Raw genomic sequence first — 27638 nt, 5'->3', positions numbered from 1 at the left:
AATTCCTAGTACTGGGTTGATGTTTTAAGAATGTGTTTGAGGGGTGCCTGGGTGGCTCAGTCAGTTAAGCGATCGACTCTTGATTTCGGCTCAGGTCATGATCTCATGGTGGTGAGATCAAGCCCCATGTTAGGCTCTGCACTGGGTGTGGAACCTATTTGGGATTCTCTCTGTCCCTGTACCTCTTGCCTGCTCAAGTGAACACATGTACTTGCTCTCTCTCTCTCTCTCTCTCTCTCTCTCGCTCTCTCTCAAAAAAAGAATGTGTTTGAAATGAATGAAAGCAGCTGTTTCATATTAACATACAGTAAATTCAATCATTCCATTAATATTAATTGAGCATTTAATATGTGCTACACCCTGGGCGTGGAGCCTGAGTATATAAGAATAAACATGAAGGACAAGGTCTTCCATCTTGTACGTATGTGTGTATATGTATATATATATATATATATAATTTATACATGTATATGTATATATGTGTATATATATATACCACCTACATATATATAAACATACATATGTTACATATAATTTATACATTTGTATTGTAAATATACTTACATGTTTGTTATATATATGATTTCATTTGATCTCACTTTGTGAGACAGAAAACTTAAGCTTGGAATAGTTCAGTCACTTACCCGTGGTCACACAGTAGTACGTGGCAAGCTGGGATTTCTCATGTGCCACTCTGTAATTCCAAAGTCCATAGTCCTAACCGTTCACCTCACAGCCTCCGTTTTAAGGAGTTTCTTCCTTAAGTACTAAAATTTGTCTCCTTGAAATTTCTATTGATCCATCCATATTATGTCTACCGTTTGAGGCAACATAGACATCTCATCTCATAGACTACATCTCCTCACACTTGTAACAAGGACAAGCCTTGGCATTTTTAGGGCAACTCACTTGCTCATCCTCCAGTCTTATGTTCTGTGGGTCAAACATCCTTTTACTGTGATTGTGCCGTGTGTGGTTCAGATTCCCATTCCATGACCATTCTGGGTGGTGAAGAGGAAAGTGGCCTGCATTCTGTAACGAGGTCAGAATTTCCCTGGGTCTTTTGTCATTAGAAAGGTGACCTGAATTTGTATGGACAGAGAGGTGTGAGAAGCTGGTGAGTCATAATTTCCAGTGAGCCCAAAAGCTGCAGAAGCCCTACCCATACTTCCTCCTCTTTTCTGTCCCCCTTGCTCCAGAGCACGTGCATTCAATTAGGAGGTCCTGAGAAACAACCGGAAGTGTTAAGAGCGGAAATTCATTTCAGCCATTACTGTCTCAACAATCACCCTGTGGACACAGGGAGAAATGACCCACTAGATAAATAGCATCTGGAATTATCCAAATGCATTACGCTAGACCTGGTCAGTTTTATGTGATGAGCGTGATAATACCCTCATTTTAAAATATGTTTCAGTTTTAGTACCAAATGGGGTTGGGCAAGACATTATTCTGTGTAGTGTGGAACATTTGCTGTCCTAACATCCTGGAATGTAATATTTCCTTTTTAGTTTGTGTCTTTATGATCGGCTGATACTAGGTTCTTTGTGGGCCAAAATGTCATCTCCCAAGAAACAAAAACAAAGAATCCCCAAAGCCAGCACTAAAGAAACCAGCTGGCTCTGTGTCTAGTGGAACAGTAACTGGTAGACTCACATGGCAGCTGGTGGCACATTCACCACATACATGAACTTAATCTGTTTTTAAAATCCCTGACCTTGATTTTCCTCATTTATTAAATGGGTATGGTCACACCAGCTTGACTCACAGGGTGAGGGCAAGAAGCAGGAAGATAATGTATGTGAATGTACTTCCTAACCTACAAGGTATTAGAAATGTAAATTATCTTTTTAAATAAATAAAGAAAATGATGACGGTATTATCAGAATAGAGAAATTATGGATAGTTTTGCTTTCTTCTTTTTATTTGCCTGAAGAAAACCCACCTTATAATTTTTAATGCCATTCTGGATATTATCTATGTCTTGTCAGCCAGGAACACCAAAGATGTCAAACAAAATTGTCCCCAAGCCACCAAATTTCTCTTAATACCCCACAATAGGATTCCACACCCTGTCTGCAGTGCCTACCTCCCCAATCCACACACGCAGCTAGATCCTGGCAGCATGGACCCCCCAGCAGAGTGCCCCTTTGGACTCAGTAGTGTTAGTGATGGTTTGAATCTGTCACTGCGGCAAGAAAAAGAGTTCGGTCAGAGCTTGTGATATAAATCAGTCCTGAATATTAGCAGTGTGCCTCTGGAGTTGAGGAAGGGATGGCATGTGTACTCAATGTTCAAGATTCTTATTGGCCCCTGAGTCTCAGAAATCCTGACCGTTGGCATTGGTAGTTCAGACCAGCAGACTGAGTATTGGAAGGAAACTCACTCATTCATTGAGTCTTTACTGTACACTATCCAAATCAAAATCCTTTCTGTTCTCCTCAAAACATGGCATGGGGCCGTGGGAACTAGGGTTCTAGTCTGGGGTCCACTGCTAACTTGCTCTGTGACTTTGGACAAATCACATCACTCTAAGCCTCGGTTTCCCCAAATGTAAACAGTGGGGGTAGGGCCAGTGCTCTCACAAGTGCTGAACTATCTAGGATTTTGAAGGCCTTTTGGCTACTCACTCCCACCCCTGCCCAAGCCTCTCATTCTGGGAGCAGATTTAGGAAAGAAACAAGAAACAAACTCTCTTTTATTCCAGTTTACTGGTATGTGCTGACAAATAACCATTAAAAAAATCTCAGCTAAGATTTTCAAGGCAACCCTTGGGAGTAAACCAGAATAAGGGACCTCACAGCCTCCCAGGATGATAGAGTCAGACAGAGGGTCTCTGCAAGAAACCAGGGTAAGAGTCGGAAGCCGACTTAAAATACTATCCGGCCGCTGGAATCTTACTTGATATCACCACATATTACCTGATACTGCCATATCTTTCCAGATTATTTCAAAATCCAGTCTTCAGTTCTGAGCAGGGAACAGTTGCTGGCTAAGTTATAATGTCCCAGACAGTTGCCACCCTCAGCCTGAAGCTAAAGGTCCCTCAGGAGCCTGGGATAGATCCAAGCATTTGAGGGTATGGTTCTGGGCCTATTGCTCACCCTGAGTCAGAATTGAGCTCCTTCCTCAAATGGACCTGCACCCTCAGGCTATGGAAGCCGCTGGGTCATTGGGAACTCGCGTAGACTCTTCCTGATACCAATATAGGGAGAAGGGCTGTAGTCCTTTGTGTGCCAATGAGGACAGGAGGGAAGAGAGAGAACCCAGAGAGAGAACACAAAGGGACAGACACAGGGCAATGTGGCCTAATGGCAGAGAACTTTGATTAGTATGACGGGATGTGGGTTTGAATCCTGACTTCCCGTTGACTCCTCATTAACCCTGGACAGGTCCCAACCTCTATAAGCTTGTTTCCGTCATAGTATGGGAGTAATAATATGCACCACGCAGGACTGTGATGTGATTGAACTGAAATGACACATTAGTAAATGATGGCTTATGTAAATCTAACTCCTACCCCAGTAGGTACCATGACAAAAAAGTAGGTGACACAGGAGGGGAAAAGGACTCCACAAAGGAGGTTATGGAGGCATATGGGCAGGAAGTGAGCAAACTGAGGAGGACAAAAGAGGGGTCTGTGGCTCTAGGGCAGGGAAAGTGACAAAGGTGCAAACCAACAGCTTTCAGTGTGGGTGTTTGAACCTGGTACATTCCTGGGCCTGGGAGGCTGAGCAAACAGGTAGCCCATCAGGCTTCCTCCAAAGGGCCACAGAACCAGAACCAAGGGTGGCTGGGCCATGGGGTCTGTGTCTGCTTGCAGCTTTTCAAGATGCAGGTTGGTCCAGGAGACAGAAACTGCTGGGTTCTAGACAGACATGTCTCTGGCATGAAACTGTACCAGCGAATAAGCCTCCATTGGAGTCTGTTCTCTGCCATCTTCCATCCTCTGCCTCAGGATCCTCCGACCCTCCCTTTGAACTGAGTAAATAGTGTTAGAACCTGGGCTCCCTCATAGGTCAGACCAGTTTAGAGTCTGACAGCAGAGTATAGGATCTGCCAGGAAGAGAAGACGCATGCTGTGATCAATCCAGTTCCCCGGGAAGCCTAACAGGCAAGAAAGCTGACTGGCAGGAAGGGGAAATGGAGGAAGGCATGGCCTTCCTGAGAGAGAGATGTCTGAGGGAGGGGCTGTGAGGCCAGTAGCCCCAGGCCTGCTCCGCGTGCTTTGTTGTGCCACGTGCTGGTGCCAGCTTCCCCAGCTTCCTTCCTGGTGTTACATGAGGGCGGCCCTTGGCTTGCTCAGACACCTTGAGACTGAACGCACTAGCAGGGGTGTCCCTTGGGCCCTCCTGGTAATCCTCCGTTAGAGGTGCGCTTCCGCCATGATGCTCTCTCCTGACCCCAGGCCTTCCCAAGTCGGGACCCCAGGAACAGGCAGTGCTTTCTGCTCAGGAAACCCTTCAGAAGCCTTCTCTGCACTTCTTCGGAGTTCCACCCCTGCTCTCTTTGAAGACATAATGGGCGGAGCTGATTTTTAACATGGTTTTCCAATTACAAAAGTAAAACGTAATTGTAGAAGGTACTGCAAATAAAAGAAACTCAAAGAGGCTAAAACTCACTTGTCATCCAGCCATCCAAAATCGTTTCTGTTTGGGTGTATCTCCTCCCAGCCCTTCTTCTGTGTCCACATAAACATGTATCAGCTAGCCCCCTTCAAGATCTACCTTTCTCCAGTTTATTTAAGAAGGAAGGAGTTTGTCTCATTTGTGCTGGGGCCACCCCCAGGGACCCCCGGTCTCCTTCCCCCATCTCCCCAGGATGTCGCTCACACTCCCTGGGTGTCAGCCAAGGGGAACTCTTCCCTTTGTGGCCTCTTCCCTGTCACATCCCATGCTACCACCACCTCAGCACAGTTGCTGAAGGTCATGGGATACAAAAGCATTCACATCTCAAATCCCAAATGTTCAAAATTCTTTTTCTTATTAAAAAATGTTTATTTTGAGAGAGAGAGAGAGCGACAGCACAGACACACACACACACACACACACACACACACACACACACACATGTGCAAGTGGGGGAGGGTCAGAGAGAGAATCCCAAGCAGGCTCTGCACCATCAGCGCTGAGGCTGAGGCAGGGCTTGAACCCACAAACCATGAGATCATGACCTGAGCTGAAACCAAGGGTCAGACGCTTAACGGGCTGAGCCACCCAGGTGCCCCAGACACATTTTTCAAATAAGCTTACTCAGAGCCCCTGCCCAAGAGTGTGTGGTGATAGTGAGAGGGATGCAGCATCCCTTGTTCAAGCAGCTCTTGAACATAGGGGACATCCAAGTGAAGAACTGGAAGAGTGGGGAAACAGAGCAGCTTGGTCCTGGTGCAAAGTAGGGATCTCCAAAGACAGTGGTGCTAAAACAAAGAAAGCAAAGAAGGCCGTTGGCAGTGTTTGCTCAAATCAAAGGTAAGCATATGCTGGATTGGAAAACAGGTCAGAAGTGAACGTGAATTGCACCAGAGGAGATTTAGCCCACTGGCCAAAGCCACACACTCCTGGTAGTGGGAGCTGCAGCATCACCAGCGGGTACCACTTCTCTGGGCACCAAGCAGGGCAAGGCTGGTGGGCACAGATACTTCCTTTTTCCTGCTCTTACAGTTTCCCAGTGCCTTGGACTTGGAAAAGACCTTTCAAGATCATGGAGTGTAGGTTTCTACTCTCTACCCCCAGCTTAGCTGGAGTGGAACCAACATGGGACTTGGGTCTAGATAACCCTGTCTCTCTCCTTACAAGTCAGATGGCCTTAGCAAGCCACTTAACTTCCGTAAGCCTCAGCTTCTGGAAACAGGGCTAATAATACCTATTTCCCACAGTCATCTTGAAGGTCAAGGGAGTTGTGAAACAGTATGCTAATGTTAGTATTGCTACTTATCAAGCAAACAGTGTTTGCAAATCATACAATGCGATCTTACTGTGTGAGGATTTAAAGATGCTTGTCTGGAAGGGCAAAGAAGACATGTTTCATGAGTAACTGAAATGATGGGCATGATCTGAGCATGTGGCTATGAAAAATAATTCTATTCTTTGGAAAAATTAAAGGGTCCACTTGATGATTGTACTTGTAGATCTGACCTCATTGGAAAAAGAGTACCCAACTGGAGACCATTATCATCAGGTAGTATAAAAAAAACCAATAATTTCTCAGCAAGTTAGAAATAGAAGGAAATTACCTGATCTTGATAAAGAGTGTCTACGAAACAACTAAAGCTGACACCATGCTAAATGATGACAGATTGAATGTTTTCCCTCATGACCCAGGAATTGCCCTCGTGGGCATTTGTCCTAGAGAAATGAAAGCTGTCTGTGACTGTTCACAGCAGTGTTATTCATAATAACCAAAAAACCGAGAGCAGCCTAGATGTCTTTCATCAGATGAAATGGCCAGATGACGGCATGTCCACACTGTGGAATACTACTCAGCAGTAAAAGGAACGAACGATTGATCCATGCAACAACTTGGATGCGTCTCAAGAGGATTATGCTGAGTGAAAAAGAACCCAACTCTCAAAGGCTTCATACTGTTTGATTCCTTTTATGTAAGCTTTGAGATGACAGAATTTGAGAAAGGAAAAATAGACTAGTGGTTGTCAGGGGTTAAAGAGGAACTGGGGATAGAGGTGGGATATGGATGCAGTTATTAAAGGACAATTGGAGGGATACTAATGGCAGTGGAGCTGTTTTGTAACTTGGGAGGTAGATAGAGGAATCTATATAAGTGATAAAATGGTGTATAACTAAACACACACACATGGGTGTAAGTAAAGCTGCAGAAATCGATCTGAGGATTCTATCAGTGTCAACATTATGGCCAACATATTACACTATAGTTTTATAAGATGTTACTGTTTGGGGGAGACTGGGTAAAGGTACAGGGGAGCTTTATGTATTATTTCTAACACCTGTATGTGAATCTACAGTTATCTCAACCAAAAATTCAATTAAGAAATACGACAGAGTGGGTTGGTTTTACAAGCACCAGCTAAAGGAGGGGTTGTGTCAGGAAGAAACCAGAGACGTATCATGCCAGCCCTGTTAGGATAACAGTAGACTCTCGATGGAACTGGAGATGCTGGTGGTTTTAGAACTTAAAAAAAAAAAAAAAAAGGCTTCGTGGAAACTCTGCACTTGGTTTTGTTTGTTTGTTTTCCTCTTTGATGCAGAGAAGGACCGAGAGGGTTATATAGGAAGCTTCCAGATGAGAAGTATACATACACTATCAGGGCCTCACACTTAACGCCTCACAAGAGGCAGAACTCATGCCTCAAATCTGTCCAATGAAGGAAATGAGTTAAAATTCATTATAGGCAGTTGAACGTCCTAGGAAGGCCGTGTGTGTAATGCTTAGGAGCACAGTCTGAGGTGCCGGGTGGATTAGGTTCAAATCCTGGCCGTGACACTTAGTTGTCTGTGACCTTGGGCAAGTGAATGAACCTCCTTGGGCCTCAGTTCCCCATCTTGATAACGACCTAAGGTTCTAGTACTAAAAATGTGTATTGCTGGGCCTACCCCTTAGGAATCCTCATCCTGGGACATGGGGTCTAGGATCTCTATGTTCAATAACTTTCCACAGATGATTTAATGAGAAACATTTGTGGGGTTCTCGTCAGATGTCAGACTATTTTCACCCTGCCAGCCAGCCTTCAAGGACAAGGTAGATAGCGGGGCGCCTGGGTGGCTTAATCAGTTAAGCCTCTGACTTCGGCTCAGGTCATGATCTCGCAGTTTGTGGGTTTGAGCCCCACATCAGGCTCTGTGCTGACAGCTCAGAGCTTGGAGCCTGCTTTGGATTCTGTGTCTCCCTGTCTTTGCCCCTCCCCCACTCACACTCTGTTCTCTCTCAAAATAAACATTAAAAAAAATTTTTTTTTGAGGGTGTCATGCTAAGCGAAATAAGTCAGGCAGAGAAGGACAGGTACTATATGTTTGCATTCATAGGTCTAGCAGGAGAACAGGAGAAACCTAACCGAGGACCATGGGGAGGGGAAGGGGTAAAGAGAGTTGGGCAGAGAGAGGGACACAAAACATGAGAGACTATTGAATACTGAAAATGAACTGAAGGTTGAACGGGGAGAGGGAGGGGAAAGGGAGGGAAGTGGTGGTGATGGAGGAGGGCACTTGTGGGGAAGAGCACTGGGTGTTATATGGAAACCAACTTGACAATAAACTACTTTAAAAAATAAAATAAAATTCAAAAAAAATTTTAAGGAAAAGGTAGATACCAACCATAATTATCTTTATGTTTACCCACTTCAAAAAAACAAAGTTGAGACCCTGAGAGGTGACATGTTTTCACCCAAGGACACACGCATGAATGCCACTGCTGGGGACACTGTTGTGCATCAACTATTGTGCAGAGGCGCTGAACCTGGCCAGCAACTTCTCTGCTAAAACAACTTCCGACTACCCCCCTCCCCCGACTCTCCAGTGCCCTACAGAGTCAGGAGCTCACTTACTAAATTTCCTGCCATGGCTGGCGTTTAGAGGTCCTAGCTCTCCTCAGTGACCAGGGCTACAGAGGAGCTCAGTGACTTCGGTCCATCCCCACCCCATCCATAAAGCTGTCAGCCAGATAGCGACTGCGAACCCACTTGCTCAACCATCCTTGGTGAGGGAGCAGGTGGTTGGGGGTGGAGAGGGGTGAGGGCAGAACCAGCTGTTGACTCAGAGGCTGTCTCAGGTATAAGTGAGGAGAAAATAGGCCCGGAGCCCCACTCCATTTTTTCCCTTAAGCCCTCTTTTGTAATGTTCTCTGCATGTACCCACCCGCTCCCAATAGAGAAAACACACCTCTGAAGGGACACCCGGCAGATCTGGGTTTGGAAAACATTTGGGGGCACATTTGTGAGTTTATGTACATCCTAGACCATGAAGCAAAACAGAAATCAAAAATCAGAGTCTTCAAAACTCTGAACACCAGCATTTGTGTACATAGAGGAGAAAATCAGCACTTTCATGGAGAGGTGAAACTGGGGGTGGGGCGTGGGGGTCATTGCAGTCCTAGATCTGGAGCCACATACATAAGATTTCCGTCATTTCACTGCTCGGGCCGCATTCTCATGGCTCTGCCATAGAAACGCCCTCTAAATCACCCTGCAACATGTCTCTGACCCATCTTGAAAATTCACTTTAAATCCAGCTTGAGCTCTGGGTATGTATGTGTCATACACTGTGTGTAGGACTCAAAATGGAAATGTTCTCTGACGAATGTACACGTTGCTGGGGAAACCGTGTTTGACAAATGGCTTCCTAAAGAGCTGGCGTTTATGAGACTCGGTTTCAGTGCCCAGCACTGTGTGAAGCACGCAACATACGTTAATTATCTCATTTTCTCATCACAAGAGTTCCCACAAAATGGGTGTTATTATCTCCATTTAATACATGAGAAGAATGAGGCCGAGGGAGATTAAGTAACATGCCCAAGGGCCTGGGCTACTAGGTGGCAGAGCTTGGATTGCAGCCCAGGCCTGGATCTCCGGGTCAAGCAATTGATGTTCAGCCAGGACACCCCAGAACTGGGACAATACGATATGCCTATTCAATTTGGTTATGACCTCTCCCAGTCATTAAATATTCTGAATGCCACCTCTGTCCAGATCCAGACTCCATCCACTTTACTGCTATCCCGTGGCCCCTTAAAATAAATTGGGAAACCAAATAATTTGATCCAGTTTGGGGGAAATTTTCCCCCAGTAATGTAATGGCCACTTCCTGAGCCCACGTCTCAGAGGAATAATGACCAGCAAGGTGTATTAGTTTCCTAAGGTTGCCATAATAAAGCACCACAAAGTGTGGCTTAAGATAACAGAAGTTTTGTCACAGTTCAGGAAGCTAGGAGTGCAAGGTCAAGGTGTTGCTAGCACTGGTTCCTTCTGAGAGCTGTGAGGGAGAGTGGGCTCCAGGTCTCTCTCCTAGCTTTTGGTGGCCCAGGGTTTCTTGGCTTGTAGATGGCCGCCTTCTACCTATGTCTTCTCACATCATCTTTGTTATACGTGTGTCTGTCTCTGTGTCCAAATTTCTCCTTTTTCCAAAGACACCAGCCATATTGATTAGAGCCCATCCTAGTGGCCTCACACTGACTTTGTTACCTCTGGAAAGACCCTTTCTCCAAATAGGATCATATTCTAAGGTATTGAGGATGAGGACATCAGCATATCTTTTGGGGAAGTCACAATTCAACTCATAAAGTGGGGCAACCTTCTTCTCCTCACCCATGGCCCCAATTGGGTCTTTGCTTCCCTCCCATCCAATCCATGCTTCCCTCCAAGGCAGCTGGTAAGGACAGACTATAGCAAATCAGTTGTGAGAACAAAACCAATGGCTGCATGAACTTGTTCTTCCTTCTCTCATCCAGCTTCCCTTCATCTCAGGCCAGCGAGTGGCATTTTGCCCAGGCAGTCACTATGCCCTGGGTGCACCAGGAAAAACAAAAACAAAACAGGTGCCAGAGCCAGGAGAACCTGACATGTTTTAGCCTGAGGTCTCAGGGCGGTTGCTTTGGGGAACATCAAACATATGATTTCCTCTGTCCGAGTGCATGACTAGGCCGTGGGGTTCTTTCGGTCACTGGTTCTCTTAACTTTTTCCTACCATAGACCCCTTTGTGGAGTAAAGAAAGCCCGCCAGCTCCTTTTATAAAATCATGCCCCAACCACCCGAGGTTGGCAGTGGAACGGGAATCTCCATGTGCAAGGGGTGGTTGGACATTTATAGCCCAATTTTTGTGCCCCAAATGCACCTTTCTCTTGTAACTTGCACTGTCTACCACTTCTGTCACCATTATGGGCTTGGGAAAGGCTTTTGTCTTCTAGCGCTTCTTCCCAACCATTAGAAGCTGGTCATAATGCTCCATGGCTTGGTTGGTTTTGGGCGGCAGCATTTATTTAAACATGTCAGAAGACCCAGAGACCAGAAAGTTAATCACATTTCTTTCAAAAGGGTTTCTGGGTGTGGTTGTCTGGGAACTCAAGGCTGTCTTTACATGCCCACCGTGGCCGTGTCTCCCCACTTTGCACCCCTCCTGCCACCACTTGACTACATCTTTGGATCCAAATATATACTCAGAGTGGAGGCCACAGATGGGAACAAGCTTCCTCTCCACCCAGCGTGAGGCCTGCCTTCCCAAGTTCACAGCCGCCTCTACTGGGACTGACTGATGGTGGCAGCGCTTACTCCCTTCAGGGAAGATCCTGCCCCAGACCATGGCCTTGGGAGACCACACAATCCAACCTCTATGTGGAAAAAAAAAATCTCTACCTAGAGGGAGAATTGTCTTCCGGAAGCCCTTTTGCTCTCTGCCCTGCCACTTCTGAGTGGCACCCCAACAGAAGATACCTCACCATAAGTCACAGGGAGAACAGAATTCCTTTTGAAGAGGAACCAGTGAAACAATGTCGTCTTTCTGTTAAGCTGCAAACATTTGTGTTCATGGGCCATTAGGCTAAAATGGAGAGCAGAGATTATTCAGCCAAGTGGAGGCTCCTCGCTTTACAGATAGGAAACTGAGGCCCAGAAAGAGAAAGTGACTTTCATACTGTTGGCTAATGGCAAAGGTGCGACTAGAATCCAGTTCTTCTGATTCCTAGCCCAGTACTCCAAAATATGGGTCCATTCCATATAGCAGAGCAAGTAGACTCTTGTATTATAAACTTTAATTCACATGGAGACCAGGTTACAACAATATGGAGGAATACTTCTGAATCTTCAGTGAATCCAAAATGACAGTCTTAGCCCTCCTGAATGAAGGGCTCTAACCACACGAATGTGACAGCAGAGGGAAAATATTTCAGAGGTCCCCTAATGTCCTGTCTCCTGGGTGCCTCTTAAACTGATCCCTCTCCCCTGTCTTCCTGCCCCCGCCTAAGCCAACCTGGTCAAACCATTGCATCATCCCAGAGTGACTAAGTTCCAGATCCTACGCACAGCCCAGAAGGGTCTGGGTGTCCTGGCTTCATCTTACTTTTCCAGCTGTTTTTGAAAAAAATGTTTTTATTTTTGAGAGAGCGTGCGCATGTGCACACATGATGGTGGGGAGGAGGCAGAGAGAAGGAGACAGACAATCTGAACATGTTCTGCACTGTCTGCATGGATCCTGATGCGGGGCTTGAACCCACGAACCAGGAGATCATGACCTGAGTGGAAGTATGATGCTCAACTAACTGAGCCACCCAGGCGCCCTCACCTTCCCTGCCTTTTACCCATCCTTTCCATCTCTCTCTTCCAGCCAGATGTGTTTCCTCAGAATTCCTCAAGCAAGTCATTCACCCACCCCACCCCCACCACTGCCATCTCTTTCTCTAACAGAGAAAAGAAAAAGATTCTGCCTAGAAAGAAAAGAAAAAAGAAAAAGATTCTGTCTAGAAAGCTTTTTCTCCTTTCCACCTAGATCACTGGTTCTCCAGCAGGGGGGATTTTACCCCCCACAGGACATTTTGCAATATCTGGAGACATTTTTTTGGTTTTCACAACTGGCATCAAGTGGGTAGAAGACAGGGATGGTGCTAAACACGCTACAATGCACAGGACATCCCCCCCATGACAAAAAATTATCCAGCCTAAAATGTTTTAGTGCTAAGGCTGAGGAACAGTCAGTCTTCGGAGCTTCACTTAAATACCATCTCTTCCGTGAAGTCCTCCCATGATACTTTAGGTTGGTTGAGGGTCCCTCCCCCTCAGTGTGCTCCCACTCTTTCCTTCTCCTTCTCAGTCTTGGCACATGGGAGCATCTGAGATCATGTAACCTGTGCCCTCCCCACCAGCTTCAGGACAGAGTGGAGTATTTGGTTCATCACTGGTCCCAGTGCCTGTACTTTGCCCAGTGCAATTAGGGATTTCTTTTTGCCTTATTGACCCTAGAACACAGAGAACAGTGGTTTACACAGGTGACGTGGCTTTTACCAGGGCTTATGTGGGTTTTGGAGGGCTTCAAACACAGACCACAGATACCCATGGTCAAGAGCACAGTCTGGGGATGCTGGCAGAAGTGGGTGAATATCATAAATCTACCACCTCCTAGTTGAGTGACTTTCGGTAGGTTACTTTCTCTGGAATTGGGTTTCATCCTCTGTAAAAGAAGCATAAAAATAGAACCTGTTTCATAGCTGTGAAGATGAAAAGGCCTAGTACACATAAGGTACTGAGCGCCACCTCTGACATGGGGTAAGGGATTAACCACTGAGAGGAAGAAAGAGCCAAGGGATGACGTGACCCATTTGAAAAGTCCACCGTAGCCCCCTAGGCCCTGGGTAGGGGGCATAGAGGAGTGGAAGGAACATCAGGAGCCTGCCGGTCAACCTCTCCTTCTGAACTTTCTCCACTCCTTCAAGTGTGCCTAAAAACATCCCATCTTACCTCTCCCTGGGGTTGGTTATTTGAACCCCAAAGAGCTCTCCAACCAAACTAGAGGGGTGCCTAAAAATCACCTATACGTAGGGCTGAAGGCAGCTTTCCAGACCCTCTCTTTCCCCCTCCCTCCTGGACCTTCTTAAGAGCCCTGGCCTGGCTCCCCAGGTTTCTTGTCTGGATCCCACTTCTCGGGACAGCCTTTAGGATGGCAGCCCATTTAGACCCAACTCTAGATTTCTCTGTCTTCCTGGGCTCCGCCTGTGGGGCCCCACCCGGTCTGAACCCTGGTCCACAGCCAGGCATCACAGTTCCCACCGAATCTGCATCTGCGGGGGAATTTGCAACATTTGAACGGAAGGATTCCCAGAACTTGATTGCCATCCTTCCTTTTGCCACAGAGGAGGAGGAGGATCTTTTCCATTTCCAGGCCTCTTTGCTTCCTTTCCCTGACACCCCACCCTCATTTTAGACCTTCAAAAGCTGTTTTTAAAAGAAACAAAGGTCCACTTCCTACACTACTCAGGTCAGCAAACAGAACCGTCCCTCTGAAGATGGACGGCTAGATGGGAAGAGGGTGGCTCCGCCTGGGCAGCGGGGATGCCAAATGAGGCACGTGGGAGCCCAGACAGGAAATCCTTTGGCTCTGGGAGCAGGTGTTGGAGCTGAGTCCCACACAGGTAGCCATGCACGGGAACCTCTTGGGAGAAACCCCTCTCTGTCCACAGAGTCCTGTGAGCACTGGGCAGACTCCAACAGCTTGGGGGTGGGTAGGGGTGCCCACAGGTGAGGGAGGAGAGGAGAGGGCTGGTGGCACGAGCTCAGCGGGTTGGATCCCTGGCCAACAGCACATCCTGTTTCTCTGACCAAAGCCGCCTGCTCCCCAGGGGCTCACTGGCCTGTCGCTTCTGTCAACTCCTTTGGCTTTCTGCCCTGGGGCCTGTGAAACCTGATGGGTCAGTTTCTAGATCTGGGCTGATTCTCTTCCACTTCCTGGTTCTCACGCCTTCACCTTGAGAGGCTGTGTGGTACCCCTCCCCCTCAGCCTACAAGAAGGATGTGGGGGTTTTGTGTCTCTGTTTCTATTTTTGCCCAAAATGCCCAGTGGAAGGTCTGGTCTCCTAGTCAGCAATTCTGATCCCTGGGAAGTTATTGAAAGGATCAAAACAGCTGAAGTTCGACCCCAGAAGATTTAAATCAGGGACTTGCCTCTGTCCCATTCCTCTGGTGTACAGGAGATGGGAGCACAACGGTGGAGGTCAGTCTTCTTTTCCCACCCCCGAGTCTGGTCTTGGTGGGAAGGGCACCTTTGTTTCCCTCTGTCTCTTTTCATTCTGATTTTCTTCACTTCAAAGAAGCAGACAGGCGCCTTTTCCCTGCCCTCCTCCCCATTTTTGGGTAATCCCTCCATCGTGTAGAAGACAATCTTGCTCAGTGCCTATTAAACATTTGAGTGACTGCATGGAGGGGGAGGTAGCTCAGCAGGGTGGGGAGTAGGGTGAGGCAAGGAGGCCATTGGGCACTCAAGGAAAGAGGACCTCACTCTCCAGGTCCTCACGAGCTTCCTGACCCTGACCCTGGCCCTGTGGCTAATTACTGGTCTGAGAAAGCTTCACGCAGAGACGGTTTACTCGGAGATGGCTGATAGAGAATAGGAATGGGTCCCACCATGGGTACTTGCCAGCCTCAGCAGGGACATATGGTCCCGAGGTATGCTCTGTACTAACTGGACACTGGCCCATAAGAAGGCCCTACTCCCAGGAACTGCAAAGACAGACTTGTATGAAAGAGAACTTGCAGGGGCGCCTGGGTGGCTCAGTCGGTTGAGCTTCCAGCTGCGTCTTAGGTCATGATCTCACAGTTCGTGGGTTCGAGCCCTGCGTTGGGCTTTGTGCTGACAGCTAGCTCACAGCCTGGAGCCTGCTTCAGATTCTGTATTTCCCTCTCTCTCTAACCCTCCCCTGCTTGCGTGGTCTCTGTCTCTCAAAAATAAATCAAAAACATAAAAAAATAAAAATTTTTAAAAAAAAGAAAGAAAGAACTTGCAGAAAGTCAGAGGCAGTTGTCCTGGAAGGGGTGCAGGGTTGAAAAGAATTGTAATAATATTAAATAACACTCTGGGTACTTGTGTGCCAAGCCCAATGCTAAATACTTTATGGCCATTATTTTAGAAAATCCCCTCAACAGCTCAGTAAAGAACTTGGGCTCTGGAGCTTTACCGCTTGGATTTAAATCTTAGCCTTGGCTCTTTCATGTTGTGTGACCTTGGGAAATGGCCTGATCTTTCTGGGCCTCAGCTTCCTCATCTTAAAATGGGAATAATAGTAGGATCCACCTCATGGTATTCTGAGGACTGCATCAGGGAACACAAGCGGTGACGCAAGCGTTCTGCACAAGGTGAGCACCAGACAAGTATTAGCCACAGTTAATATTGTTATTGCCTCTTGTAGCTTATTCCTAGGGCCGCCACAACAAAAGTCTCATAAACTGGTGGCTTGAACAATGGAAATTTATCATGTCATAGTTCTGGAACGAGGTGAGGGCTCTGAAGGAGAATCTGCCCCATGCTTCTCTCCTACCTTCTGGTGGCCTCAAGTGTTCCTTGGCTAATAGATGGCCATGTTTGCCCTGTGTCACTTCACATTGTCTGACCTCTGTGTGCTTCTGTCTCTGTGTCCAAACTTCCCCTTAGCTTAGTGTGCTTGGGCTGCTGTAACAGTAGCATAGACTAGGTGGCTTGAACAGCACAATTTATTCCTCACGGTTCCGAAGGCTGGGAAATCCAAGATCAAGGTAGTAGATTTGGCATCTGGTAAGAGTCTGCTTCCTAGTTCACAGATGGCCGTCTTCTCGCTGTGTCCCCACATGGCAGAAGGGGCAGAGGAGCTCCCTAAGGTCTCTTATAGGAGCACTAATCCCAGTCATGAGGGTTCCACCCTCCCTTCCAAACACCCCACCTCCAAATACCATCATGCCAGGGACTGGTTTTGAACATATGAATTTTTGGGGGAACATAGACATTCTGTCTCTAGTGTGTTTTTTATTAAGACGCCAGTCATATTGGATTAGGACTCATTCCAATGACCTTATTTTAGCTTGATTACCTTTTTTGTAAAGATCCCATTTCCAAAGAATGTCACATTCTGATGTCCTGGGAGTTAGGACTCCAACATATCTTTTTGGAGGGGACACAATGCAAGTAACATAACACAAGGCCAAGTAGCCCACTCAAGGTTAACAGCTTGCTGGTCATGAAACTGGGTCTGAGGACCATGGATTATTTGATGACAAATCCCATGGCATACACCCCAGCGTAAAGCCCTACTGCTCCTAAACCTTTTCTGGGCAGGGAGAAAGAGCCAAAGAGAGAATTCAGAGTCTGCTGTGTTGATAGCGTTTTCCTTCCTTCCTCCCTTCCTCCATAGCCTGCCTGCTCCAGGCTGAGCTGGTAAACTATGAGCGAGTCAAAGAGTATTGCCTCAAAGTCCTGAAGAAGGAAGGAGAGAACTTCAAGGCCCTTTACCGGTCTGGTGTGGCCTTCTACCACCTGGGAGACTATGACAAAGCACTCTACTACCTGAAAGAAGCAAGGACCCGACAGCCAACAGGTAAGGAAGGCCGCAGTTGCTGGTTTCTTACCATCAGCCCCTCTGGCAGCTCCTGGCTTTGTGTGGCGGTGCTCAGGTTTCATGGCTGGCAGAGCCCAGTGCAGGTTAGGACCTGAAATGAGGAGAATAAACAGTCCATGCGTTTGCCTGGGGTCCGGGTTCCAGGGAGCCGGGGCACCTTGCAAATAGAATATGGAATTCTGGGTTTTTTTCCCCAACCCAGGATCCAGTTCTCTTCACTCAATAAGTACATATTGAATTTTTAGTATGTGCCGCTGTGTGTGCTGGGCGCCAGGGACCTGGGTGAGAAGGTGTAGTCCCACCTTGTGAGGATCTCACACTCCAGTTGGCGAGACAGAATGGGAATGGATGCTCTTGGCACTAAGCTCAGCATCTTCTAGGAAGCGTGCTCGGACTTCTCTGGTCAGATGCCATTTCTTAGAACCTGCATTACCTGAACCATTCACGTAAATTCGTATCCATCAGTTCAGCCATTCACTCATCCCACAGATATTTATTGAGCAGGTCCAACGGGTCAGGGAGTATTTGAGGTGCTGGGTTGATAGCAGTGAAGAAAAGGAAGCTGCTTCCTTCAAGGAGTTTATGGTATAATGGAGGAAGATGGACAGTAAACAAATGGACAGATAGATAATGCAATATTTATTTTTTTAAGTTTTTTATTTATTCTTGAGAGACAGAGAGAGACAGCATGAGCAGGGGAGGGTCAGAGAGAGAGGGAGACACAGAATCTGAAGCAGGCTCCCAGCTCTGAGCTAGCTGTCAGCACACAGCCTGGCACGGGGCTCAAACCCACAAACCGTAAGATCATGACCTGAGCCGAAGCTGTACGCTTAACCGACTGAGCCACACAGGTGCCCCTAGATAATGTTAGTAGTGGTAAGTGCTAGAAAGAAAATTAGCAGAGTAAAAGAATCAGGCATAAAGGGGGTGCTGTTTGAGGCCAGGTCGTCAGGAGGAACCACTCTGAGGAGGTAACGTAGCATTAGCACGTTCGCCTTGAGTTTGACTTGGAGTCGCCATTGTTGTTCACATGGCTAATGTTTCTTTAAATGCAATTCTCCTTCCAAGAAGACTTAATTTAGGAACTTCAGGACCAATTCGCCAATATCCAAATATATAATTTTTTCCATATTTTTAAAGAACACACATATCTTTATTTTTAGGTGTTGTTGATTTGTTTTCTATATATAAATTGTGTTCTGTACTGTAGACTAAGGTAGACTTGAGGACTAAGAACCGGACTCAAGAATTTTCTTGAACACCTCTATATGCCAGCACTGTTCTAGATGCTACAACTGGCGTTTTGGGTAGTAGACGACACTTTCATTTCTGCCTCCTGAAGTACCGTGTCCCAGGCAGCCCCGAAACCCTTGTCTTGCGGTGTGCCCAGAGCTGGGCGGCTGTTCTTTGCAGTGCCCTGTTCACTAATTCGATGCCTAGAACTGGGGGGGAAATGCCCCGTTTGTGGGGAGGTGGTGCCTGACCTTACTTATAAGGACAAAAATAAGACAATGAAGCAGAGTCATTTTAAACTCTTCAATTAAAAAAAAATTTACATTCAAGCAATATTTATTGCTCATCGGATGAAGCACTTTTAGACTGATCTATTTTGGTCCTCACAGCAGTTTTATGAAGAAGGTACCATGATCCCCAGGGGAGGCAGGCTACGGAGTCAGACGCAGACTGACCACGTGTCTCCTTGGGCATCTTAATCTCTCCAGGGCTCAGCTCTCTCTTTGGTCACAGGGAGGATGATGCCACACACTTGGGGTGATTGTAATGAGGGTTAAATAGATAAGGAAGGGAGCAAGTGTGGCACAAAGTAGGCATTCAAAAATGGAGGAGGCTGTTTCCTGCGGATGAGACATGAGGCGCAGAGAAGTTGGTAACTTGCCCAAGGTAAACGCCAGCGTCTCTACCAGCTGTGTTGAATCAGCACCAGAATATGCCGCTACCCTAGGAGTAAGTGTAGTGGAGGGAGTCCCCTGCTCTCCTCTCCTTCCCGTCTGCGCCCTGGGACCCCGTGACCCATCCACATTTTAGGGGCGGTGGAGAGGAGGGCGAACTCCTGGTCACCCCCTCAGGCTCCATGATCTGCGGACACAGCTCTGACCTGATTCTGTGTAGACCCCACAGTTCCCCCCACCATGCTTTCCCTAAGGCATATCTCTGTCCTCACAGATACCAACGTGATCCGGTATATCCAGCTGACGGAGATGAAACTCAGCAGGTGTTCCCAGAGAGAGAAGGAAGCCATGTGACCAGAATACCTCCCTCGAGCTGCACCTGCGCCAGACCCCGGACTTGCAGGCAGCCCCCGGTGAAGAGCCCCTCCTGGGTTTCGTTCCCTTCTCCCCACTTCTTCTGGCTCCCCCCCTTCCTCCTGATGCCCCTCAACAATCCGTCTGCTCCCGGTGTGAAGAGAGACATGCAGATTGCAAATCTGGTCAGTGGCCCAAAATGGAGATTCCCCTTCTCTGGTAGGTCAGCTACTGAGAGGGACCTCACTTCTTCGGGGACAGCTGGAGAGGACTCTTACGGCCCGGGAATGCTATTGCAGCTTTGACCTTGGCCGGTGCTTCTGTTGGAGGAAGAGGCTGGTAGGTGTGCCGTCCCACAGGCAGCAGGCACGGAGCCCACGGGCTGGCTCCCTCCACACTTTCCTGACACACCAGAACATCTCAAGGCATCTGCATCGAATCCAGGGATGAGACAAACACCAGAAGCATTGGTGAAGCCAACAGACGGTGAATTTGTACACTGGATTCCCCACGCCGACCCCCAGTAACCTCAGCCCCTGCCTCCCTCCCTCCCTCGTCTCGGCTTTCTTCTCTCCCCCTTGAGGATCTGAGACTCTGCCAGGTTTCACATGCCACCGAAGCCCACTCTCAGTGCCCTCTGGTGACCACACATACCATTCTACCATACTCCCACCCAGCAGGCAGCTGTGACAGCAGAGGGGCAGGGCGAAGTGTGCCCGGGGCTGGCCGCCTAGGTGACCGAGGGGAGGGGGGCTGACGTCTAGGGGAAGGAGCACTGTGGGGACTGGGGGCCTATCGAACTGTGGACTGAGTGTAAATAAAAATAAATGAACAGGCAGCAGTTCCTGTCATTTCTGTTGGAAGGAGCCCACCCTCTCCCTGTCACTCCCTCCCCCAACTCTCAGAGCTACTTCCAGCCAGGCAGGACGGGACTTCCCCCACAGCAATGGGCCGTTTGTCCGGCGGTAAACAATGCTGGCCACCGCCTTTGTGCAGTTGAGTGGGCTGGTGTCTCGGAGACTGCCCAGGGACTTGGCTTTGCAGGAACTTGCATGGCCTCCTTTTGATGAAATTATCTGGACTCAATATCTAGCACATAGAATGTGTTCAACAAATATTTGTTGAATGAATAAATTATGACTGCAGACTGGCTCTCCTGCCTTAAACTAATTTTCTCCCAGCCTAGTCTCCTGATATCTATGCTCTTTACGCTACGCCATGTTGCTTCAGTCAAATAAGAAACATTTACTGAGGGCTTATCGTTTACCTGTCGTCGTGCAGTATGCTGTGGGACACAGGACGCAGTTCCCGTCCTTAAGGAGGGGAAGAGTTGAGATGATCACCAATGACACCTGTAATTTATACGATGCTTTAAATTTTTCAAAGCACTTTCGTGTATTTTTTGTGTGATTAGTGAGACAATATTGTACAAATTAAAATATATACAGATGCAATAATGTTAATAGTTAGCATTTATTAAATGCACTATCCTCAGATCTTTACATGTATAATCTCATTTCTTTCATGCAATTACCCCATGAGCTATATTTCCATTAGGTGGATAAGGAAACTGAAAACCAGACATGGTAACTCTCCCAACGTTACACGGCCTCATGTGGCATAGCTAGGACTTGAACCAGGTCTGTCTGACTCCAGAGCTTTAGCTATTAACTACTCTAGAGTTGGTATTAGCTGCTCTACAAAGTATTTTATTGAGCGGTTATAGCCACTGGAGAACAGGACAGTGTATCAAGTTGCAAAGCCTTGACTCCACCAATGGTATAGTGGGCTGCCTCTTGTATTTAGCTCAAGGTTAAAAAAAGGTCCTTAACACTAGACTCCCTAGTGGTCAGGGCATGACGGGCCAGAAAAAGACAGCTGGGACCTAGCAGGTATTTCCATGTATTGTTCATTCTATTTTCTGATGTCAGCGCATATCCACCCACCTAGCATTGGGGAAGATGCACAATTATAGGCAGAGATCGAAAGGAAACACAGAGTTAATTATGGGTTCTTTGTGTAATCAGAGGCTCCACCACGCCAGGATCCAATCACTGCTGAGGGGCCCAGAAGGCAGCAGCCCAGGTTATATTCACACACAGCTCCTGAAAGGCTTCTGGTGGGGGTTCGAGAAGGTGCTAAGAATCTCTAGGGGTTCACAGTTGCTTGCCTGTAGCTCACCTCCAGGGTAGAGGAGAAGCTGGGACATTCTCCCCCACGCCTCCCGTATCCTTGCGTCTGCCCTCCCCTTCATTATGGTCTCACATGTTCCTCACTCAGAGCCATCCCGAGGCATATGCAACATAGGCACATGTGTAAACTCCCCCCACCCCCCCCTTCTCAAGCCTCCAGTCCAGAAGGCTTGTGAGTTGGCAAGCTGCCTGTCAGGGTCTGAAGGTTGAGGATGAAGTCAGAGGTGGACTGCAGAACCAGTTACTACCAGCACGGCTATCCTTTGCTCCTTTGGGCCCGCAGGAAGGACTTGGACTAACTGCTCCCAACATGGAGCGGGAGAGAGCGTCTTGCCTCGAGTTAGTTGGGGCAGGGCTGGACAGGTGGGGGTAAGATTGTTGCCATCCTTCTAAAGAGAAAGGTGGAAAACCAGAACCAGGTGAGGACAACCTGGCACGACCTCACAGAACAAGTGTACAGGTGTCTGCTTGTCTGGCGATGCCCACACACGTGCTTACTGGAGTCCATTCACTGTGACCCAAAGCTAAGTGAGCCCGAAGTAAAAAGTTGCCTTGGGGGTGTTGTTTGATGTTTGGGGTGCAGGGATTGAATTTGCTGTGCGCTTGTCCAACAGAGACTTCAGAGAGCTAGTGAGCAAGAGCCGGTCTATTCACCTTAGCAGACCTCCAGCTTTCTCCCATCCCTCCCCGAAACAGGGACTGTGATCACATGCTTTGTTTGCAGATGTCCCTGAACTAGACCTGGAGCACTAATCTTGGATCTGACCAGCCTTGTCATCTCCTGCTTGGACTTTGTGATAGACTCTTTGGGGGATGGGGATTGTACTTTTCTTGTTGTTGCTAGGAAGCCTCACGTGTGTATTGTAGAAATTTTAGGGGGGGGGGGAGACAAACCCATCATCCTAGCACCCAAGACAAACATTACTATCCTTTTGGCCTCATCTTTCAGTTCTTTTTGGTGTAAATATACACATGCACATGCAGGATTTTTTTTAAACAAAAACTAGAGTACACTGTATATATTCTTTAGTAACTTACTTTTCAAAATGTGTATTTCTATTTCAGAATATGTAATACATGCACAGATACAAAATTCAAAAAGGACAGAAAGCTCTACATTAACAAATAAATCTTTCCACCCTGTCTGCCAGCATCTAGTTTCCCTCCAATTACTTATTCTGTACATCTTTCCAAAAACACCCATTTTCAAATAGATGTGTATATATTCTTTTGTCACACACAAATGGTAGCATATCAGAAACACTTTTTTGCACCTTGTGCTCCTTCACTTCCTATATCATGAACAGAACATTTTCTGCGTGTCTCTCAAACTTTTTCCACAGCATCCTCATTATGTGGATGGGCTGTCCTTTGGTACCCAATCTCCTAATAGAGATCAGTTCATTGTTCTCAACCTTGATTGTAAATAATGTTGCAGTAGACATTCTTGTAGCTAAGTTTTGCACACACCGTTGGCCATTTCCTCGGGATAAAATCCAAGAAGGAAATTGCTTGACCATCTTTAAGAATTTTGTTATATGTTGCCAGCCGCCCTCTGGAAAGTTTGTACTAAACTTTGCACTCCCCTATTTGCAGGCTTGAGAGTGCCCCGTTCCCCGCACCCTCACTAATAATGGGTATTGTCATTTATCAAACCTTTCCCAGTTTGTAGGAAAATAATAGTATGTCAATGTTATTTGAACTCACGCTTCTTCAATTATTAGTGAATAACATCTTCATATGCCTACTGACCATTTGTACTTGTTTCTTTGTGATTTTTCTATTTATTTGATATTGCTGTTTGTTATTACCAATGTGTAATTTTATTAAGAACATTATTTTTGTCAAGAAACATGGCAAATAGGCTTTCCAAGTGCTTTGCTTTCAATTTTGTTTATGGTGCTTTTTGACACACATAAATTCTTAATTCTGCAACTGATTTGTTTGTTGCCACCTCCTTCTGCCTGCCGTCTACCCTGTCCTTTCTGTGAGAGTTCCCCTTCTAGAACACAATCTGATTATGTCATTCCACAGCTTGAAACTCTTTAGCATCGCACACAAGTTCCCCGTGTAATTTCTCCCACCAACTCTTCCAGGCTCCTCTCCTGGTCCTCTACCAAAAGTATCCTACATTCCACTGTCCCACAGCTCCTTGTGATTCTCCAAACTCACCGCTTTGGGGGTCTGGGCCCTTGCACTCTGTTCCTTCTGTCTAGCTGGCCATGCCTCAGTCCTCCAACCCCTCTTTGCCTTGCCAACACTTACAGGACTCGACCAAGGCCTCACTGCTCGAAAGCTTTCCTTGGCCCTGTGGTCTGTCCTTCTAAAGCAACATGAACCTACCTGTGCCTGGCATTTGCTACAAGGGATTGGAACTTCCTACTGATGTTTGTCTCGCCCACTCCCTGGATGTTCCTCAAGGCAGGTGCTATGGTTTATTCATCTTTGCAGCTGGAATGCTGAGTACAATGCCTGGCACACAGTAAGTGCTCAATAAATACTAAGCCCTGAACCTGGAAGGAATGGTTAATGGGTTCAGTGGCAAATGTTACCTGGGGTAAATGCAGGCCTGGACTGGATCTGTGCTTCTGAGAACCGAGGAGCTGTAGGAGGCTCAGGAAGGAGGAGAAGCCACATGTTCCAGTGCTGTGCTTTCCAAAACATCAGAATCACTTGAAGTAGCTTTTTAAAAATACATAATCTCAGACTCTGCCTTAAACCCACTGAGTCAGACTCCTGGGGATAATACTCAGGATACTATAGTATTTTTTTTTTTAATGTACTGAAGTGCTTCTAATGACCAGCCAGGTGAAGGAGTGCTGTGAGGTCGACCAGCAGACAAATCAGAGCACCCAGCGCCACCATTTCCAACCATGTGATCTCTGGTAGTGGACACACGGAGCTGTGTTTGAATGACAGTTTTGACATCCACTAGCTGTGTGACCTTAGGGCAGTTGCTTGACTTTTCTGATCCTCATTTTCCTCCCCTATATATGGGGATAATTTTATATCCCTTAAAAGGTTTTCAGTAGGATTAAGAAACAAGTGTCTCCTAGCTCAGTGACTGGAACAGGGTAGGCTTGGAATAAACATTCATTTCCTTCCCTCTACCTTATGAGACCCAATTCCCTCAGTTACAGTATGGCTAATACATGTATGTTCATTCTCCATTTTCCCACCCTGTGCTCTAGAAGAAAGGAACTTCCAATAGGCCCTCGGATTACTGTCTAATTAAATAGGACAAGTACTTGGTTGGGGCAGAGGGTTGGGGTGGGGGGAGGGCAGAGGAAGACCTACATTGTCACATGCCCTCTCCCAAAATATCAGACTCCACAGCAATCAGCTGGAATAATTCTGCTGGTTTTCAGAACCAAGTATCTTCCAGTCACATCCAAAGATGGATCCAGTTTTCTCCCTGTGGTTCCACCCAGAGGCTAGTGGCTTCTGGGCTGTGAGAGGATGGCGACCATCTGGAAACAGAGTAGTCCTTGCCTGTTTTCTTCCAATGCCCAGAGATCTTACGCACATGCCTCAGGGCAGGAGAGACAAAAGCAGCTGCGAGACAGAAGTAGCTGATCTGCAGCTGCTCTGGTGAAGGTGCCCCTGCATCTTTACCTACATGCCCTCCCCCACCTCCCCCTGCCCTGACCCTGGGCAGACTGCACAGACAGGAAAAATGCATTCAGCCCATCAGGCATGACAGAGTTCAAATTACCAAGTCAGCATGAAAAGTCCCACTCTAAATGGACTGAAATTGGATTCTATTAAAAACCACATTCAGTGAGGCCCTTGGCTATTAATATTTGCTAAGACATGGAGGAGGGGGAGGAGGCAGAGGCCCCTGCAAAAGGTTGGGGAATCTCAGCTGCTCAGCTGAATTGCTTGTCCGGAAGCAAGCCTGCAACTGAAAGCTAGTTTGCCCTGTTCTCAACATCTCACAGAATATTAGGGCTGGGAGGAATCTGAAATCTCACGAGTTTAACCTTTCATCTGACAGCCTAGGGATCAAGTCCAGAGAAGGCAAGTGACTATTCAAGGTCACACAACTAGTCACTAACACAGCCAGAACTGGAACTCAGTCAGTTTTCTGACAATAAGTTTAATATTCTGTCCACTAAACCAAAATACACTTATATAGACACTACCTATCTTTAAGAATGAAAAGCAATGCTGTAAAGTTATTCTCCTCTGGAGGGGCTAGGTGGCTCTGTGGGTTAAACGTCTGACTCTTGATCTCGACTCAGGTCATAATCTTATGGTTCATGAGATTGATCCCCACATTGGGCTCTGCACTGGCAGCATGAAGCCTGCTTGGGATTCTCTGTCTCCCTCTCCTTCTGCCCCTTCCCCCTCAAAATAAATAAACTTAAAATAAAAATAAAACTTTAAAAAACTTTTAAATAAACTTTAAAAACCCCATCTTTCTCTTCTAGAGAAACAAGGAACATAGTACATATTCATTCATCCCTTCCCTCACTCAATAATTATCATTCCAGTCACTTCATTTTAGTGGTTCAATGATTAACAGGGTATGTTCTCTGCTTGAGAAGCTTAAAATATGTAGAGAAGAATGAAAAATAAATAGGCAACTTCAAATCCGTGTAATAAATGTTACAGAACACCAAGGGCATGCATGGAAGGGGCATCTATACTGACCCTGGAGGATCCGTGAAGATTTTCCTTAGTGGGCACCAACTGGTAGAGGAGAACAGGTGAGAGATGAGTAAACTTCAGGGTCAATGGCAAGGCTCCATTGCTCCTTTTCTTGGATATAAATGAAGGGATTTGAGACAGTCATTATGAGCTACCCTTTTCCTGGTTTTTCAAGCCTGGGCTCAGTCAATGTCACTTTTACCACCTGTGTGGGCCCATGGGCTGAGATGGCTCATAAAATCCCCTCCATGTAGAACAGGGACAAGTGGCCCCACGTGCTGTTTCTGAACTTGCAACCAGATTTAATGATTTCCATAATTGGCAAAAATTCTACACCCAGTTCACAAATGTACCTCCAGAGTCATGTTTCACGTTCCTTTGTTTTTTCTAATCTCAGCCTCTTTATCCTAGAACAGCACTATTTGAAATAAAATGTGCGCCACTTATGTAATTTTAAATTTTCTAGAAGCCACACTTAAAAAAGTAAATGTAAACAGAAAAAATGCTTTTCATGATATATCCTAAATAAAAATAAAGTTAAGAAAATAACCAGAAAGAATAAAATACTCAGGAATAAATTTAACAAAAGAAGCACAAAGCTTAAACGCTAAAGACCACAAAAACATTATTGAAAGAAATTAAAGAAGAAATGGAAAGATAGTCCATGTTCATGAATTGGAAGATTTCATATTATTAAGATGTTAATATGTTAATACTTCCCAAACTAATCTATAGATTCAACATAATCTTTATCACTACTGAAGTGACCTCTTTGCAGAAATCTACAAACTGATCTTAAGCTTCATATGGAAATTCAAGGGACCCAGAAGAGCCAAAACAATCTTAAAAAAGAAGAGCAAAGTTGGGGGACCCACAATTCCAAATTTTAAAACTTACAACAAAACTACACTAATCAAGACTGTGTGGTGCTAGCCTAAAGGTAGACAAGAGATTGACGGAATAGAAATGGTAGTCCAGAGAAAAACTTTCACATTTATGGCAGATTGATTTCCAACACAGAAACTAAGATATTTCAATGGAGGAAAAAAGAGTCTTTTCAACAAATGATGCTGAGGGAAGTCACAAACCACATGCCAAAGAATGAAGCTGGATCCCTACCTTACATCATACACACAAAAAATTTACTCAAATGGATTAAAGACCTAAATTTAAGTGCTACAACTTAAAAACTCTTAGAAGCGAATGCAGGTGTAAATCTTTGTGATCTGTGACTAGGTGATGGTTTCTTGGACATGAAACCAAAAGCACAAACAATGAAAGAAAAAATAGATAAAATGATTTCTCTATTAAAATTAAAAACCTATGCTCGCTTCGGCAGCACATACACTAAAATTGGAACGATACAGAGAAGATTAGCGTGGCCCCTGCGCGAGGATGACACGCAAGTTCGTGAAGCGTTCCGTATTTTTTCATAGCAGCAATGTCAACAATAGCCAAATGCCCATCACCTGATGAGTGGATCAAGAAGATGTATATATACAC

General features: G+C 46.3%; 1 protein-coding gene and 1 non-coding gene across 2 annotated transcripts in view; both read left to right on the top strand.

The window, feature by feature from the left end:
• TTC9 (tetratricopeptide repeat domain 9) overlaps nucleotides 1-23421 on the top strand; it is a 31664-nt gene extending 8243 nt beyond the window's left edge. Inside the window, exons 4-5 of the mRNA XM_029952177.1 lie at nucleotides 16826-17008; nucleotides 19211-23421. Of these exons, the coding sequence (XP_029808037.1) occupies nucleotides 16826-17008; nucleotides 19211-19290 (263 nt within the window). The 3' untranslated portion in view covers nucleotides 19291-23421. The remainder of the gene's footprint in view (nucleotides 1-16825; nucleotides 17009-19210) is intronic.
• A 4037-nt stretch (nucleotides 23422-27458) lies between these two features.
• Nucleotides 27459-27565, top strand: LOC115303090. The gene has a single exon (XR_003913805.1). It is a non-coding gene; the product is annotated as a U6 spliceosomal RNA (small nuclear RNA).
• The last annotated feature ends 73 nt before the right edge of the window (nucleotides 27566-27638 follow it).

Source organism: Suricata suricatta, chromosome 9 (genome assembly GCF_006229205.1).
Source record: "Suricata suricatta isolate VVHF042 chromosome 9, meerkat_22Aug2017_6uvM2_HiC, whole genome shotgun sequence".
In the NCBI taxonomy this organism is placed as follows: domain Eukaryota; kingdom Metazoa; phylum Chordata; class Mammalia; order Carnivora; family Herpestidae; genus Suricata; species Suricata suricatta.
Note: the sequence above shows the minus strand (reverse complement) of the source record. Positions and strands in the feature narration are given on the sequence as shown.